The sequence below is a fragment of the Phyllosticta citribraziliensis genome, assembly GCF_038025025.1.
Source record: "Phyllosticta citribraziliensis strain CPC 17464 chromosome Unknown J3D65scaffold_8, whole genome shotgun sequence".
Classification (NCBI taxonomy): Eukaryota; Fungi; Ascomycota; class Dothideomycetes; order Botryosphaeriales; family Phyllostictaceae; genus Phyllosticta; species Phyllosticta citribraziliensis.
Window position 1 is genome coordinate 1,443,690 of NW_027117345.1, and position 12,629 is coordinate 1,456,318.

The following is a 12,629-nucleotide window of genomic DNA, read 5'->3' on the forward strand; positions in this document are numbered from 1 at the left end:
GAAAGAAGTGCACGACCCTAGCGATGAACGATGAGCAGCCAAAACTTCGTAAGCGACATTGCTCGGATCCTGTCTTCTCCGCGCCGCCCGCATCCTCTTGTTCCCCAGGCAGTCAATTACTCGTCTTGCGCTCGCGTGGAACCGTTGCGCCATCCATCTAACATAATTCGTCCCTGACGCCGGCTCCCGCGCCTGGGCAGGCACCATGCATGCGAGCTCCACGTGGACAAACCCCTTCCCTGCCATGCCTGCCCTGGACGCGTTACGAAAGAGCCAGTCGACGTCGCCAATGGCTTTGCGCCATGTTGATTGCGGTGCAGCCCGTTTGGGTCAAGATGCGGCGGATGGAGACACGGGTGGAGGGAGTCGACTATGCAACGCTTGCGGCTGTTGCCGTTGCCGATATGATGTGCGGTTGCGCTGCAGTTGCTCGGTATCGATGTTGCCGTCTGCCGTGGGTTCAACGGCACGCTCGTGGAGGGGCGGAACATGGATGGCAGCCGACGCATTGGAAGAGATTGCCGGTTTTTGGCCGTTGTTGTTGTTGTCATGACGAGCGCGAGAACGAGTACGGCCGAAAAGTGGCTGCGCTTGATGGGTCGGGTTGGTCGTAATTCCTCGGTTGATAGAGCAACTCGTGGATGATCCTAGGTTGAAATGTCGCGAGAAATGGTTGGTGGCTGCGTAAAGTGAGCGCGGTGATTGGAGGTTGAGTCTTTTCTTGTACCTGGTCTTTTACTATCAGACCAATCATTTTCTCTATCCAACCCGACGCTCTTCGTTGTGTCAGTGCGACTTCATCGAACGCTCCCTGGAATACGAGACTACGCTTGGTCTTCTCGACGCGCTGCAAACGCACCCACCATGAGCTCAGAATTCTCTCGAGGACACGAACCTAGTCCATCCCTTTTCTCTTTTGCCAATATGCTCACCCGTTCATTGTGTTCATTTTAGTCGTTTCCTATCAACAGGAACGCTGCATCTTGCCAACAAGCCATCTTCTCTGTATAACTACCTAAACTGCTAAACTAACTGACTCCGTTCCCCCTTTTTGCCTCTTCATCGTTGCCATCTTAAACAACAGTTCCATGCCCACCCACTCTTAAAATCTGCTCCAAGGGAGCGAAGAAACGAAGAGAGAAAGGTGGAGCAAACAGATCCGACAGCGGCTTTTCCGCTTTCTCCACTCCTCCCCAAAGGCAGGCGGGCCCCTGTGAACTACACCCACCACGCCCGCCTCACCAAGCCACGTAGCCCCAAACCCGCGCGAGGAAATGGGGCGACAGAGGGAACTGCGAGCACAGCAGCAGCCATGTGCGCGCACGCCGCTCACACGACACGGCGTCAAGCAGTCTCAGATGACCAAACTGCCTTGGCCACTTGATTGGAAGCATTTGAGCAGTCTATGTACAGTATGCCTACTTCTGTAGCTCTCTAGACCTCTAGTGTCTACGTTTTTTGCTCTAATTAAGCATAAAGCAGTGGACTTTACTACTGCTGCTTCAATGGCGATGAGTAGCGTCGCTGAGCCTACTTTGGTGCAGTGGAAAGGAAAGCGAGCAGACACGACCCATTACTCCACAACCGTCCCTCACTCACAAGACCAGATGCTCAGACAAAACCTCCCTTCCAGCTCAGTGGCAGCCAATGCGATTTGATCAAGGCGTTGTTCTCAATTGCGCATTCTATTGAATGTAGCCACATGTTGCCAAGACTGTGTGACTGTTATGCCTATTTGTCTACTGTAATGCAGCGACTAGGGGAAGAGAATTTGTTTGTGATTTTTGTGGCGGTGGAGGGGGAAGTCTATCTGTGATGAGAGGGGTTGGTCGTGAAATTGAGGGGGACGGGAAGAAGGGGGTAAGAAAGAGGAGGAGAAGGAGAAAGTGGCAAGAAAAACATGGCGCGCGGAAAAGCTGCCGGGGATATCTCAAATAGAGGCGACTCCGCCCTCCGTTCCCGACAAGACGTAACGAAAAAGAGAAAAAGAGCAAAACGGAAAGGGAAAGAAGAAAAGAAAAGAGAAATCTACATCTCCCCAACCCTCCTCTTCACCTCAACTTCAGCTGCAGCCACATGCCAATATGATCAATGCCCTCCTCGTCCCACACGCCCATGTCCTCGTCGCGGACGAAGCCAAACGAGCCGTAAAACTTCTCCAGGTGGATCTGCGCGTGCGCCAGGACGCGGCCGTCCCAGCTGCCCAGCGCGCCGTCGCGGCCCTCGACCTTGGCCAGCTCGACGGCCTCGGGCGACGGCGGCGGGCACAGCAGGTGCGGGTGCTGCGCGGCCCAATCCAGCGCCGTGCGCACCAGCAGCCGCGCGAGGCCCAGCTTGCGGTATGGCGAAAGGATGGCGAGGCGGCCCAGCTTGATGTATGGCGGTGCGACGGCGGTCGTGGTGTGGCTGTGGCCGTTGGATGAGGCTGTGCCGTTGGCGTTGGCGTTGGCAGCGGCGGCGCCAATCGTGGCGGGCGCGGCGAGTGAGTTGTCGAGGGCGTGGCCGTCGGATGGCGCGGGGTGCGGCGGGTGCGGCGGGGGTACGAGGCGGACGGTGCCGACGGCGACGCGGTGGGCAGACGGATCGCTGCGGCGCCGCTCCTCCTGCGCGTCCGCTCCCGCTGCCGTTGTTGTCGTTGTTGATGATGTTGTTGACGTCGAGTCTCCGTTTGCGCCGGGCTTGAAGCCGTTGGTGGTGCCTGTCGCGCCGACCGAGGCGTAGACGACCCAGTGGAAGCTGCGGGCGTCGTCGGCGTCGAACTCGTTCTCCAGCGCGATGTTTTGCTCTTCGACGAAGACGCGCTCGCGCACCGTCATGGCGTCTTTGAACGTCTGCGGGATGTCGGCGGCCGTCTGCTCCGAGGCATGCCGGGTGCCGTCGTAATTCGTTATGGTCGCCGTGGGCGGAAGAAAAGAGATGAATTGCGACATGGCGACGGCGGGCGGGACAGTGACGATGGTGTTGGCGGAGTGAGAGGTGTTTTTTTCTTTTTAAAAGTCGCGAACTGTGACTCATGCAGACGAGAGGATCGTGTTTGCTGGATTCGGGCAAAAAGGCGAAAGCGAAAATGGAGAGAGAGGTCGAGGAGTGGAGTGAATTTATTGGCATGTCGTGCAGGTGAACGACCCGGTAGGGCGTGCGGGGAGCATGGTCCAGGTCCAGGTCCAGGTCCAGCACCCGCACACCTCAGGACCCTGAGAGCCGCTGCAGGTGGTACGTCAGGCTGACTGCACGCGCCTGCCGAGTTAGGCGAAGAGGCGGAGTAGTCGATACTGTAGACCTGAGAGGAGCATGAAGTTGTGACGTGTTTCGGCCGCCGTCGGACGCCAAATGCATGCACACACACACACATGTATAGAAGCATACCTACCACCTATAATAGGTTGGGCAAACAACTGCATGCTCGCTCCTCTTTGCCACTGCGCTGCCGTTGGTCAGCTAAGACATGCCCATTCTCGTGATGCACCTTCACCATCCCACTTGGCCATGCAGGTACGTCGTCGGTCGTTGCAATTGTCGCATCTCAGACATTGAGCTCCGCAAATCTGGCCGTAAACAAACAATTCGCTCCATCGTGTATCATGTCGTTTCGTCACATTCTCACCTCAACACCGCCTCATGCCGCGTGAAACCTCGCCACCCCTCCCTCGACCAGTCACGTTCGCCATGCAAGATTTTCTCGTCCAACTTTTTGCTACAGTCTTGCCATCTCGCGCTCTTTGGTCGCCATGCTCGCCGCCAAGGTCCGTGATATCCAGTCTGCGATGCCTATAAATAGTCAGCCTCAACACATTCCGACGTCATTTTGTGTCAAAGGGGAAAAAAGCCGCATCACCACCATGGCCGAATGGCGAATGACCAGATCGCAGCGCGGCCCAGCGCCAACAGAGTCACCTGAGCCTGCAGATTTTTGCAGCTCGTAGACTTGCAGCAGCCAACGCCTTGATACTTGAAACACGACAAAACCACTTACCCATTGTCGTCACCATCGGGTTGACTCCACTCGCGCTCGGAAACACGCTTGCGTCGGCAACATACAGGCCCTCGGTGCCCCAGACTTGACCGTTTTGGTCCACAACGCTCTGCCTGGGCGTCGAACCCATTCGACACGTCCCCATTTGGTGCGCGCTCAAGAACATCATCTCAGGAGACGGGAACCCCTTCTTTCTCACCAGCTTCAGCCACTCCTGGAACTTCTTGTCGTTGATGCCCTCCGTGTCATTGTCCGTCTCAACCTCGGTGCGCTTGAAGCGAGGGACGCCGGGGATCATGGCGATGATTTCGAGAGCGCCAGCCGCGTACTGAGTCTTGGCTAGTCCGATGATGCCCTCGAGGATGTGCCGCTGGTCGAATTTGGACGGGGCGTACGAGACGCGGCAGCGACCGTCTACCGGATCCGGATACACGCGTCCAGAGTCGCGGTCTCGCGCGAGGGATATGTAACCGACCATGTGCTTCATGTTCGGAACAAACATCTTGTAGTCCAGACCGCTGGTCGTCGGCGGGAAAGCGAGCCAGATTGACGGCAGCATATTGACGGCTTCGAGCTTCGCCCCATGGCCATGACCGTCAAGATTTTCGAATTCATTGACAACGGCGGTCAGGATGCCGCCTTCCCACGGGTTCACCTTTTCTCTGTACACCGCTCCCGCAAAGGCAACGGGGTGAAGATGAAGGTTCCGGCCAACGTTTGGATTCTTGACTCCAGAACGCATCAGGAGCAGCGGTGACTGCATAGTGCCGCCCGAGACGACGACGCGCTTGGCGCGGATGATGACCTCCCTTACCCTCCGCTTGTATCCCGACACTCCTCCGCGCTCATCTCGAGAAGTCCAGACTCCGCGCACACCAGTTGCGATTCTCTTTTCTTTTTTGACTTGAAAAAGCACCTCTCTGACGTCGAAGCCTTCGACAAAATTTGCTCCAGCCTTGGCAGCATCTGGCAAAAAGGATACCGAGGGGCCTTGTTTCTCGCAAGACGAGCATCCCAGGCCGCATTGACCGCAATAGTGCTCTGATCCCGCAGTGTTCTGCGGCACTGCTCGGTGAGCCCAGCCCAGCCTTCGTGCGCCTTCCAGCAAGGCCTGATTCGTTGGATTGTGCCGAATGTACTCGGCCGACACGCCCATGCGATCGCAGACTCTGTCCAAAGAGTCCTGGAATTCAGCCGACGTAAAGAGGGGCAAACCTTGGGCGGCCCATTCCTCCCGAACGTAGCCTTGGGTCTGAAGCGAGGCGGACCAGTTGACGACGCCGCCACCGCCAAATGTCTGGCCGGCAACAACGGTGATGGCGCTTTCATCAGCTACCCAGAGTTAGCATCAGTGTTGCTTCCATTGGACCGAAGCCCCGCTTCGAAGATGGGTGAGAACGTCAGAAATGGCACATGTTCAATGATTGGTCGCGCATCCCTTGACATGTTGGTTAGAGAAGGGCTGACCGTTGAAGCCCCCCTGTCAAGGCTGGGCCCCAAGGCTTGTTGCCCAAAGCCGTGGCACACAGGGTTGCCGTTTTCCGCGTGGAGACGGTTGCGTGCTCCGTGTCAATCGCTTCCAGGTACCAGATGTCAAGGGGATCGGAAATGCTCCCTTTCGCCCTTGGCCATTCTCCTGTTTTGTTGTGCCACGGCTTTTCGAACCAAGTGCTGGTGCAGAGCTGCCTGCTATCTTGCCGGAATGAGGTGGTTTGGAAAAAAGGACTTACATGTCATGATGCCGCCATTCATATACAAGTGCCCCCATCCCTCTGATTCCTTCATGGGCAGGTGTTCCGGGGGCCAATAGTAGGACTTTTCGGCAACAATGACGCGTTGGCCGGCCTCTGCCAGATTCTTTGCGCACACCCCTGCGCCGCAACCGCTACCAACGACGACGACGTCTGTCTCGATGACGTCAGGGCCCGTGCCTTGGGGGAACTGGATGAATTCATATTCGAAATCTCTGCCTAGGGCGTAGTTGACGGGAATTCGCGGGAAGCCCAAGACTTGAGGAAGCGTGGGGCTTGTCATTGTCCAGTTTTGTCTGACGAGCATGGTGAGCAGCATGTGGAGCATTCGAAATTGAGAGATCCTGGCCGTGGACCAGGCCTTGAAGATGGCCTCTCGGACATGCAGAGGCTGGGAGGTGAATGGGGCGGCATAGCCAGTCAATAGCAGAGCACCGGCGCGAGTTCTGTTTGAGCTGTCAGCGCGACGCGGCGTGGTTGAGACTAGACGGCGCAACAGCGACTGACTCCAAGCTGCTGAGGACAAAGACGAGCAGTTTGCGCACGTCGGAGGGCATGTAGTCGGCCAGAGCGCGATGGATGTTTTGGCGGAAACCTGGAGTGTACGAGGGGCATTCGGCCAGGAACTCAGCGGGCAGTTCTGGAGGGACTGAGGGGCCGGCGAGCTGTCGCACGCGGGTCAGGGCGGTGAATTGGCCCAGCTGGTTCTCCTTGTCGACATTGGCGACTGGTTCAATCGAAGGAATGATGGCGTCGGCGACAGCCATGAGGGTCATCCATTGCTGCGGGGACAGAGGGTCGTCGGCAGGGAGTGGCGGCAAAGGGCTGTCGCGAACTTTGGAGTAGGGGTAGCGGTCCATGGGAAGGACAAACAGGAGATGTCAAGGAATGCGGGCACTATCGAGGAGAAATGTTGGAAAACAGGATGTGGTGGTGGGACAGAGATAGACGGCAGAGAAGGAGAAGGAGGAGGAGAAGGAGTAGGAGAACAGTGCAGGCAGGGCGTCAAGATGCAATGGTTCGCAGGCAGGCGCATTCTGGAATTTCTGTCGTGTGGAGGCGGCATAAGGCGGGGGGGGGGGGGGGGGGGGGGAGCATAGCAGTCGCGCCTTTGTATGGGCGGTGGTTGACACATTGGGACTATCGGCCGTTCCCCGCGTTTTCACAAGACGAGACGAGACGAGACGAGACGGTTTGGGGATGGGTTGAGGTCCGACATGCCGACGGCAAAAGGAAAAGCGACCTGAGGGCCGTGGTTGCAACCAAGAGACTGGGCATGTTTGCAGTGTTTGGGCTGCCTCTGCCTCTGCCTTGCCTCTGCCGGTCGACGGGCCAATCAGAGACGGACGATAAGGGAATGGCTGCCATTGGCTGGGGGGGCAGTGGGCCGGAGCTAGCGACGCAAGCCAAGCCATTGCCGTTATTCGCTTTGGGATGCCTGGGGTGGCCGCCTATCGACTCTCCCTCAGCGTCCTCACCCTCCCGTCACCCTCAGCCTCGCCCTCACAGCATTTGCACCTGTCCAGGCCAATCCACTCCAGCACCGTTGCCGCCAACCCCCCCAAGCCAACCCAGCCCTGGCCCCGTCAGCGGAATCCCGTTGAGCCTGCGCGAGGGCGGGGAGGAGAGCAGGCGAGAGCAGACAAGAGGAGCGGACGTACCCACGGTCGGGCAGGGTAGCATAGCCAAGGGCAGCGCAGTCGAGTGCAGCGCAGCGCAGCGCAGGGGAGGCCGGCCAATAGCGCCGGTCCCCTTAGTGAGGGCTCGGGTCTGCTCTCGGTGCGCATCCCCATCGTCAGCCTCTCTCCTCGACTCTGCCATTACTCGCATCGAGCCTTATTAGACCCAACTTCGCCCTTCTGCCCGCCGCCATAGACACCGGCTCGACACCTGCATATCCGTCCCCTACACCGCGTCTTCCTTGTGCTCCCCCGGCGCCTGTCCCCTCGCCCAATCACCACCTTATCACCAATCCCCCAGACCGCTACAAGACATCTCTGCCTCCAACCCACCTCACCTCACCTCACCTCGCCCTACTTGAGCCCGCCTTCGCTCGACTCTCTCTGCCATACCATCATCCAATTTCGCCAACTCAACCACACCTCTATCCGACACGCCACCACCCGTCGCCCTAGGACTACGCCCGTAATTTCCCGCCATCTGCACAACGCCACGCCTCGCCCTTCTTTGACCTTCCGCTGCTTTTTCTCTCCACAATGGCCACCGGAATCTCGAGACCCTCGGCCATGCCCAGCGCCTGGCACAACCAACACCACTCTTTCCGTGGCGGCGTTCAGTACAACCCCTACACTTCGCCGCCGCACTCTGGCACTGCGACGCCCGCCGACATTTCGCCCACCCAGGTTCCAAACCACCTCGCCCTGCACACGCGCCAGCTGCGCAAGCCCAAGAGCCCTCTTTACATCCCGGCTGCTCTGCGACCAACCGAGCGTCCCCAACGGTCCTCCCCTCCGAGGAGTTCGGTTCTGTCTTCGCCCACCGATGAGTCGATCGACGGCTCGAGGCGCGGCACAGTCGACAGCTTCAGCACGTCGTACTCCGAGATTGACAGAATCTCGACCGACGAGGGCATCATCCTTGGGCCCGTCACCGGTCCTCCGTCGAGAAATCACTGGAAGGTGCGTAACCTTTGTTTGCTTGCGGGACTCGACGCGCCTTGAATGGCGCCATTGCCTATTTGGCCTTGGCAGCGCGAGCCGCATGTGAATGCATGATTCAAACCACGAGTTCAACCAGCTAACGTGTGCCATTAGTCCAACGAGGAGACGGTCAAGTGCAACTTCAAGGGCTGCAGCCGCCCATTTTCGCTGCTCTGCCGACGTCATCACTGCCGACGCTGTGGCGACATCTTCTGCTACGAGCACAGCTCGCACGAAATCAACCTCGACCAGGACGCCCTGTTCCACCCGGACGGCACCCCGTCGCGCGCGTGCGACAATTGCTGGTCGGCGTACCGGCAGTGGGAGCACACGCGCAAGAGCCGGAGCAGCTCGGCCAGCTCGCAAAGCGACTCGTCCATGGGCACCACCGCACAGACAGGGCACGCAGAGCCGCAGGGTCTCCAACTTCCCCAGCCGCGAGGCAGCTCCGTGGCGCAGGCGCCATCCTTCAAGGTCGGCAGCTATGTGGGCAGCGTGCCCCGGGACTGGAACTGGAGCACGTTCTAAATGGCGGACCTTGCCGATTCTCTTTGCTAATGGCCGTCGCCTGAGTTACCCGTTTGCCTCAGTGGTCCGACCTTGCACCGATTACGGGCAGTCTGGCACGCGACAGTTGGCCTATCCTGGGACCGCCAATGCCAAACTCCCCTCTCCCTTGCGCCGCCTCCTTCTCCACGAACACCGCTACGGCTCTTCGCTCGGCCCTTCAGTATTGCGCGCTCCCGGGTTCTTCTCCACCGACCGTCGACCTGTACTATTTTGCCTCGTTCTCCGGCCCACCCAATTGCGCGCGCGCCCTTTCCGTTCGCGCGTAAGAGGGGCTTCCTAAAGCCGCTTGCTTACCAACTTGCTGCGTTCTAGCGCTTGCTTTGATTACTTGTTCTCCAATTCCCCCTGCTAGCTCGCGCTTTATTCGTCAATGTCTCCATATTGTCGTTGTACCGTTTAGATTCGCCTTGCTTTGGCTCTCTTCTCTGCCTCTTCGACTGCAGACCTGGCCGAGGTCGCCGATACCACCATTTGTTTTCTCTCTCTGCTTGACCTTGTTCACGGCCGCCACGAATCGCTTTGTTCCACGAGAACACACGCACGCACACACATACTCGAGTCTTTGCTGATTGTTTTTTACTGGAATTGGCGTCTACACACATGGCTGGCGGCGTTTATACTTTTTGTTTTCGTCTCGTCAAGAGATTGTTTCCATCTGTCTCGAATACTTGCGTCGGAGTTTGCTGGCTACGCGGAGTAGTTTTCCACCGCCTTTTTCTAATGAGCTCCGCTGCACGCACGCGCTGCGTGGATGCATATGGACAATGACTTTCTCATCTACTCTGCGTACTGCGTGGCCTGTTTTGATTTTGTCGATGCTCGGCTTGATGTCTCTTGTGTTACTACATACACGTACACCAGCAGAACGTTACTGAAGATACTCGACTGTATATGAACAGCTATCTATCTATCCATCTGTCCGCACGCTTGCAACTCGCGTGCCCTTCATCCAATCTGCCTCGTCTCGTAGGTAATGCACCAATCCAATCCAATCCAATCCCGCACGCGACGAACCAACCCAAAACCGCAAACCCAACCCCATCCAACCCAACTCTCCCGAGTCAGCGCACCGCATCAACGCAACGCTGTCCGTCATGGATCGGCGCTGCCCCCCGCAAAACGCCCAAACTCAATTCCTGTCCTCTCCCGTCGTTTTCCTATCTTTTGCTGCGCTGCGTCATGCAGCTGCGTCATTGTGCGTTTGTCTTGCCTTCTAATTTTTTTGTTTGTTGGCTTTATTGCCAATGAGATGACCGAGGTGAGCGGATTGGTCGAGTAGGGAGAGTTATGTAGGGAGGGAGGGAGGGAGAGGGCGTGAGTGGTTGCTGTGCCTATTTCTTCCTTCACTTTGGGAAGAGTAGGTCGAGCTTGTTTTCTGCCCAGGTGTACCTCTCAGCACTCCTACCGTCTGATCAGAAGCCTACGCAACGTGCGATGGATGAACAGGAGGTCCAACGCACGGGCAAGACTCCCCTGATTGATCCGCCCCTTCAGCGGCTGCTGTCTGCGCATACATGCAATATCTACATGACAACACACAAACGTGTCCAGACCTCACATCAAATACACACCTACCCCGCTCATCGTCAAAGTCTATCAATCGCCCAGTCCCATCCAGTCTGCCCCCAGCGAGATCGTGATTGTCGTCCATTTCGCCTCACCTCTGCCTCTGACTCGACACGCGCGCGTCTCGACTCAGTACCCCGTCGCCCATGCAGCCGCTCGCCTCACCATCATTCGCTGCTCACTCACGACAGCGACGTCGTCGTCCGCCGCCATTGATGTCATTGATGTCGATTACTTGCCCAGATACCCTTTAGCGTGTGGTCCGCTGAAAGCACATCGTGCGTGCCTTGTCGCCTTGTCGTCTCATCTACAGTCGCCCTGAGAGATAGATCGTCGTCGTCCACAGCGTCATCGTCACTTTCTACTCTTTCACCATCTTCCTCTGACAGGGGGCTGTTCGCCTCATTGTTGCTTGCGTTGTTCAAGTGCCCGCGATGTACGGTGGAAGGTAAGGCGGAGAGAGGCCTCCAGACAGACAGACAGACCTGCCTCGACCTGCCTTGCCTGTCGACACCGCTCCTCGCAGCTAGGCTGGCTGGACGCCTGGCTGCATCTGCCTCTCAACGACGCAACTGCGCGACGAGCCCTCCGACGCGCGATCAGCAAGCCACCAAAATCTCTTTCACGATGCGGTGTGGTCTGTCAATTTCACTGCCTCCACTCGAGCTTACCGGTTAGAGCACTTGCGGCTCTACATCTTGCGTCCGAAAGGAGCAGCCGTTGAGTGGTGAACAGCTGGCGAATGTTGACGACCGTGGTAGGACGCGTAAACGCGTAACCGCGCGTCTCTGCTATCTATCAGACCTCCATATTCCCGTCCGCAAATAAATGCGTTGGTCCGGGTACGCGCTGGGTCGTGCATCGCGTTGCGCTGCGCTGCGTTGCACTGCGCTTCCTTGCCACCGCCAAAACGTCGGCAGACGCAGCCCTCATATGAGGTTTTTGTACTAGGTAGGTCGTTCGGTCGACGGTGGTCTGGCTAGCCTCAAGACGCATATCATTGCCGGCCAAGAAGTGTCTCGGTGGATGGCGAAAAGTTCAGAGACAGCGGCAGAACGACACCGGTACGGAACGAGCCCGCAAGACGGGCAATCCAAGGACGCTAGCAACGCTCGCTCGGACGGACGACGGAACAAGGACGACGAGTAGGAGAGTGCGGAATAGGTGCGCGGGCAGCAGCAGAGGCCAGCCGTGAGAGAGGACCGACGGGGTCCGTGTGTGAGGTTGATGGGATGAACATCGCTCGGTTCGCTTTCCTCATCTCCATGCCATCTCCATGAGATTTGCGCCTTGCTCCAAAGAAAGAGTGGACTGCTTGTTCAACGAAGCTCGCGTGCCCAAGTCCGACTTCCGACCTTTGTGCTTCCTCCGTCTCATCTCTCCTCTGTCGTCTCGTCCGTCCGGTCTCGTCAACGTCCTGCATCGGCGTTGCCTGCCTGCCAACAACAGCAGCGGAGCCGAGTCGCAGTCAAAATCTGCCAATCCGGTCAACGAAAAGTGCAGAAGCGAGCCACCACCGCAAAGCATCGGAATTGCACTTTCCCATGATTCCGCACCGGTGTCCAGCAATGAGCGAGTGAGCAAGCATGCAATGCCACAGACCGCCGTCTGCGTCCGACGACTGGCCGTCCGGCAGTCCGGCAAGGCCATCATCGACAGGCGTCCCCTTCGCATCTGCACCGTTCCGCGCTCTAAGTTTGGACAGGGGGCGTCGAAGCATCCCCTGCTGTGCCCTTCTTCACGCCTGGTCGCTGTCTTGGCCCGCTTACCCCTGCCAGAACCTGGGGGGCCTAGGGGTCCCTCTGATGGGTCCTCGGATCGTCGCTTGTGCGTCGGTCGCGGCCGTGAGCTCCGTTGGTGAGGCTTGGATTTACTGCTCTCGCACCACCTATTGGCCACTGGTTGTGCGGATCCACCCTTTTACCCATCTACTTTCCCAACTTTGTTGACTGCTAGCGCGCCGAATCTGTGTCTGCCTTCGGGGCGTGCAGTTCCAATGGGTGCGTGCGTGGGAGGCCGAAAGGACTTGAGATGGCAGTGGCAAGGTGGATGTACATTGATTGATGGGATGAGATGGTGAGAGGAAAGAGCTACAGCGGAGACGGATAG

At 57.9% G+C, this 12,629-nt stretch overlaps 4 protein-coding genes across 4 annotated transcripts; 2 read left to right on the forward strand and 2 right to left on the reverse strand.

Moving 5' to 3' along the window:
* Positions 1-2,051: 2,051 nt before the first annotated feature.
* J3D65DRAFT_604590 (acyl-CoA N-acyltransferase) lies at positions 2,052-2,930 on the reverse strand (the record flags this gene model as incomplete). The annotated part of the gene is made up of 1 exon (XM_066798283.1): positions 2,052-2,930. One exon carries the CDS (start codon positions 2,928-2,930, stop codon positions 2,052-2,054), a length of 879 nt encoding a protein of 292 aa, XP_066653905.1.
* A 764-nt stretch (positions 2,931-3,694) lies between these two features.
* On the reverse strand, positions 3,695-6,584 carry J3D65DRAFT_669287 (uncharacterized protein; the record flags this gene model as incomplete). Its single annotated transcript, XM_066803182.1, has 4 exons — positions 3,695-3,768; positions 3,974-5,305; positions 5,704-6,170; positions 6,232-6,584. The coding sequence occupies 4 exons, from the start codon at positions 6,582-6,584 to the stop codon at positions 3,695-3,697; spliced, it is 2,226 nt and encodes a 741-aa protein (XP_066653906.1).
* A 232-nt stretch (positions 6,585-6,816) lies between these two features.
* J3D65DRAFT_444037 (uncharacterized protein) lies at positions 6,817-7,897 on the forward strand. The gene has a single exon (XM_066796271.1). It carries the CDS (start codon positions 7,001-7,003, stop codon positions 7,565-7,567), a length of 567 nt encoding a protein of 188 aa, XP_066653907.1. The 5' UTR covers positions 6,817-7,000; the 3' UTR covers positions 7,568-7,897.
* A 43-nt stretch (positions 7,898-7,940) lies between these two features.
* Positions 7,941-8,912, forward strand: J3D65DRAFT_604592 (uncharacterized protein; the record flags this gene model as incomplete). Its single annotated transcript, XM_066798284.1, has 2 exons — positions 7,941-8,363; positions 8,499-8,912. 2 exons carry the CDS (start codon positions 7,941-7,943, stop codon positions 8,910-8,912), a joined length of 837 nt encoding a protein of 278 aa, XP_066653908.1.
* Positions 8,913-12,629: the final 3,717 nt, after the last annotated feature.

Coding starts and splice junctions, on each gene's coding strand:
- J3D65DRAFT_444037 (XM_066796271.1), top strand. CDS start 7,001: ATGTTTGCAGTGTTTGGGCTGCCTCTGCCTCTGCCTTGCCTCTGCCGG.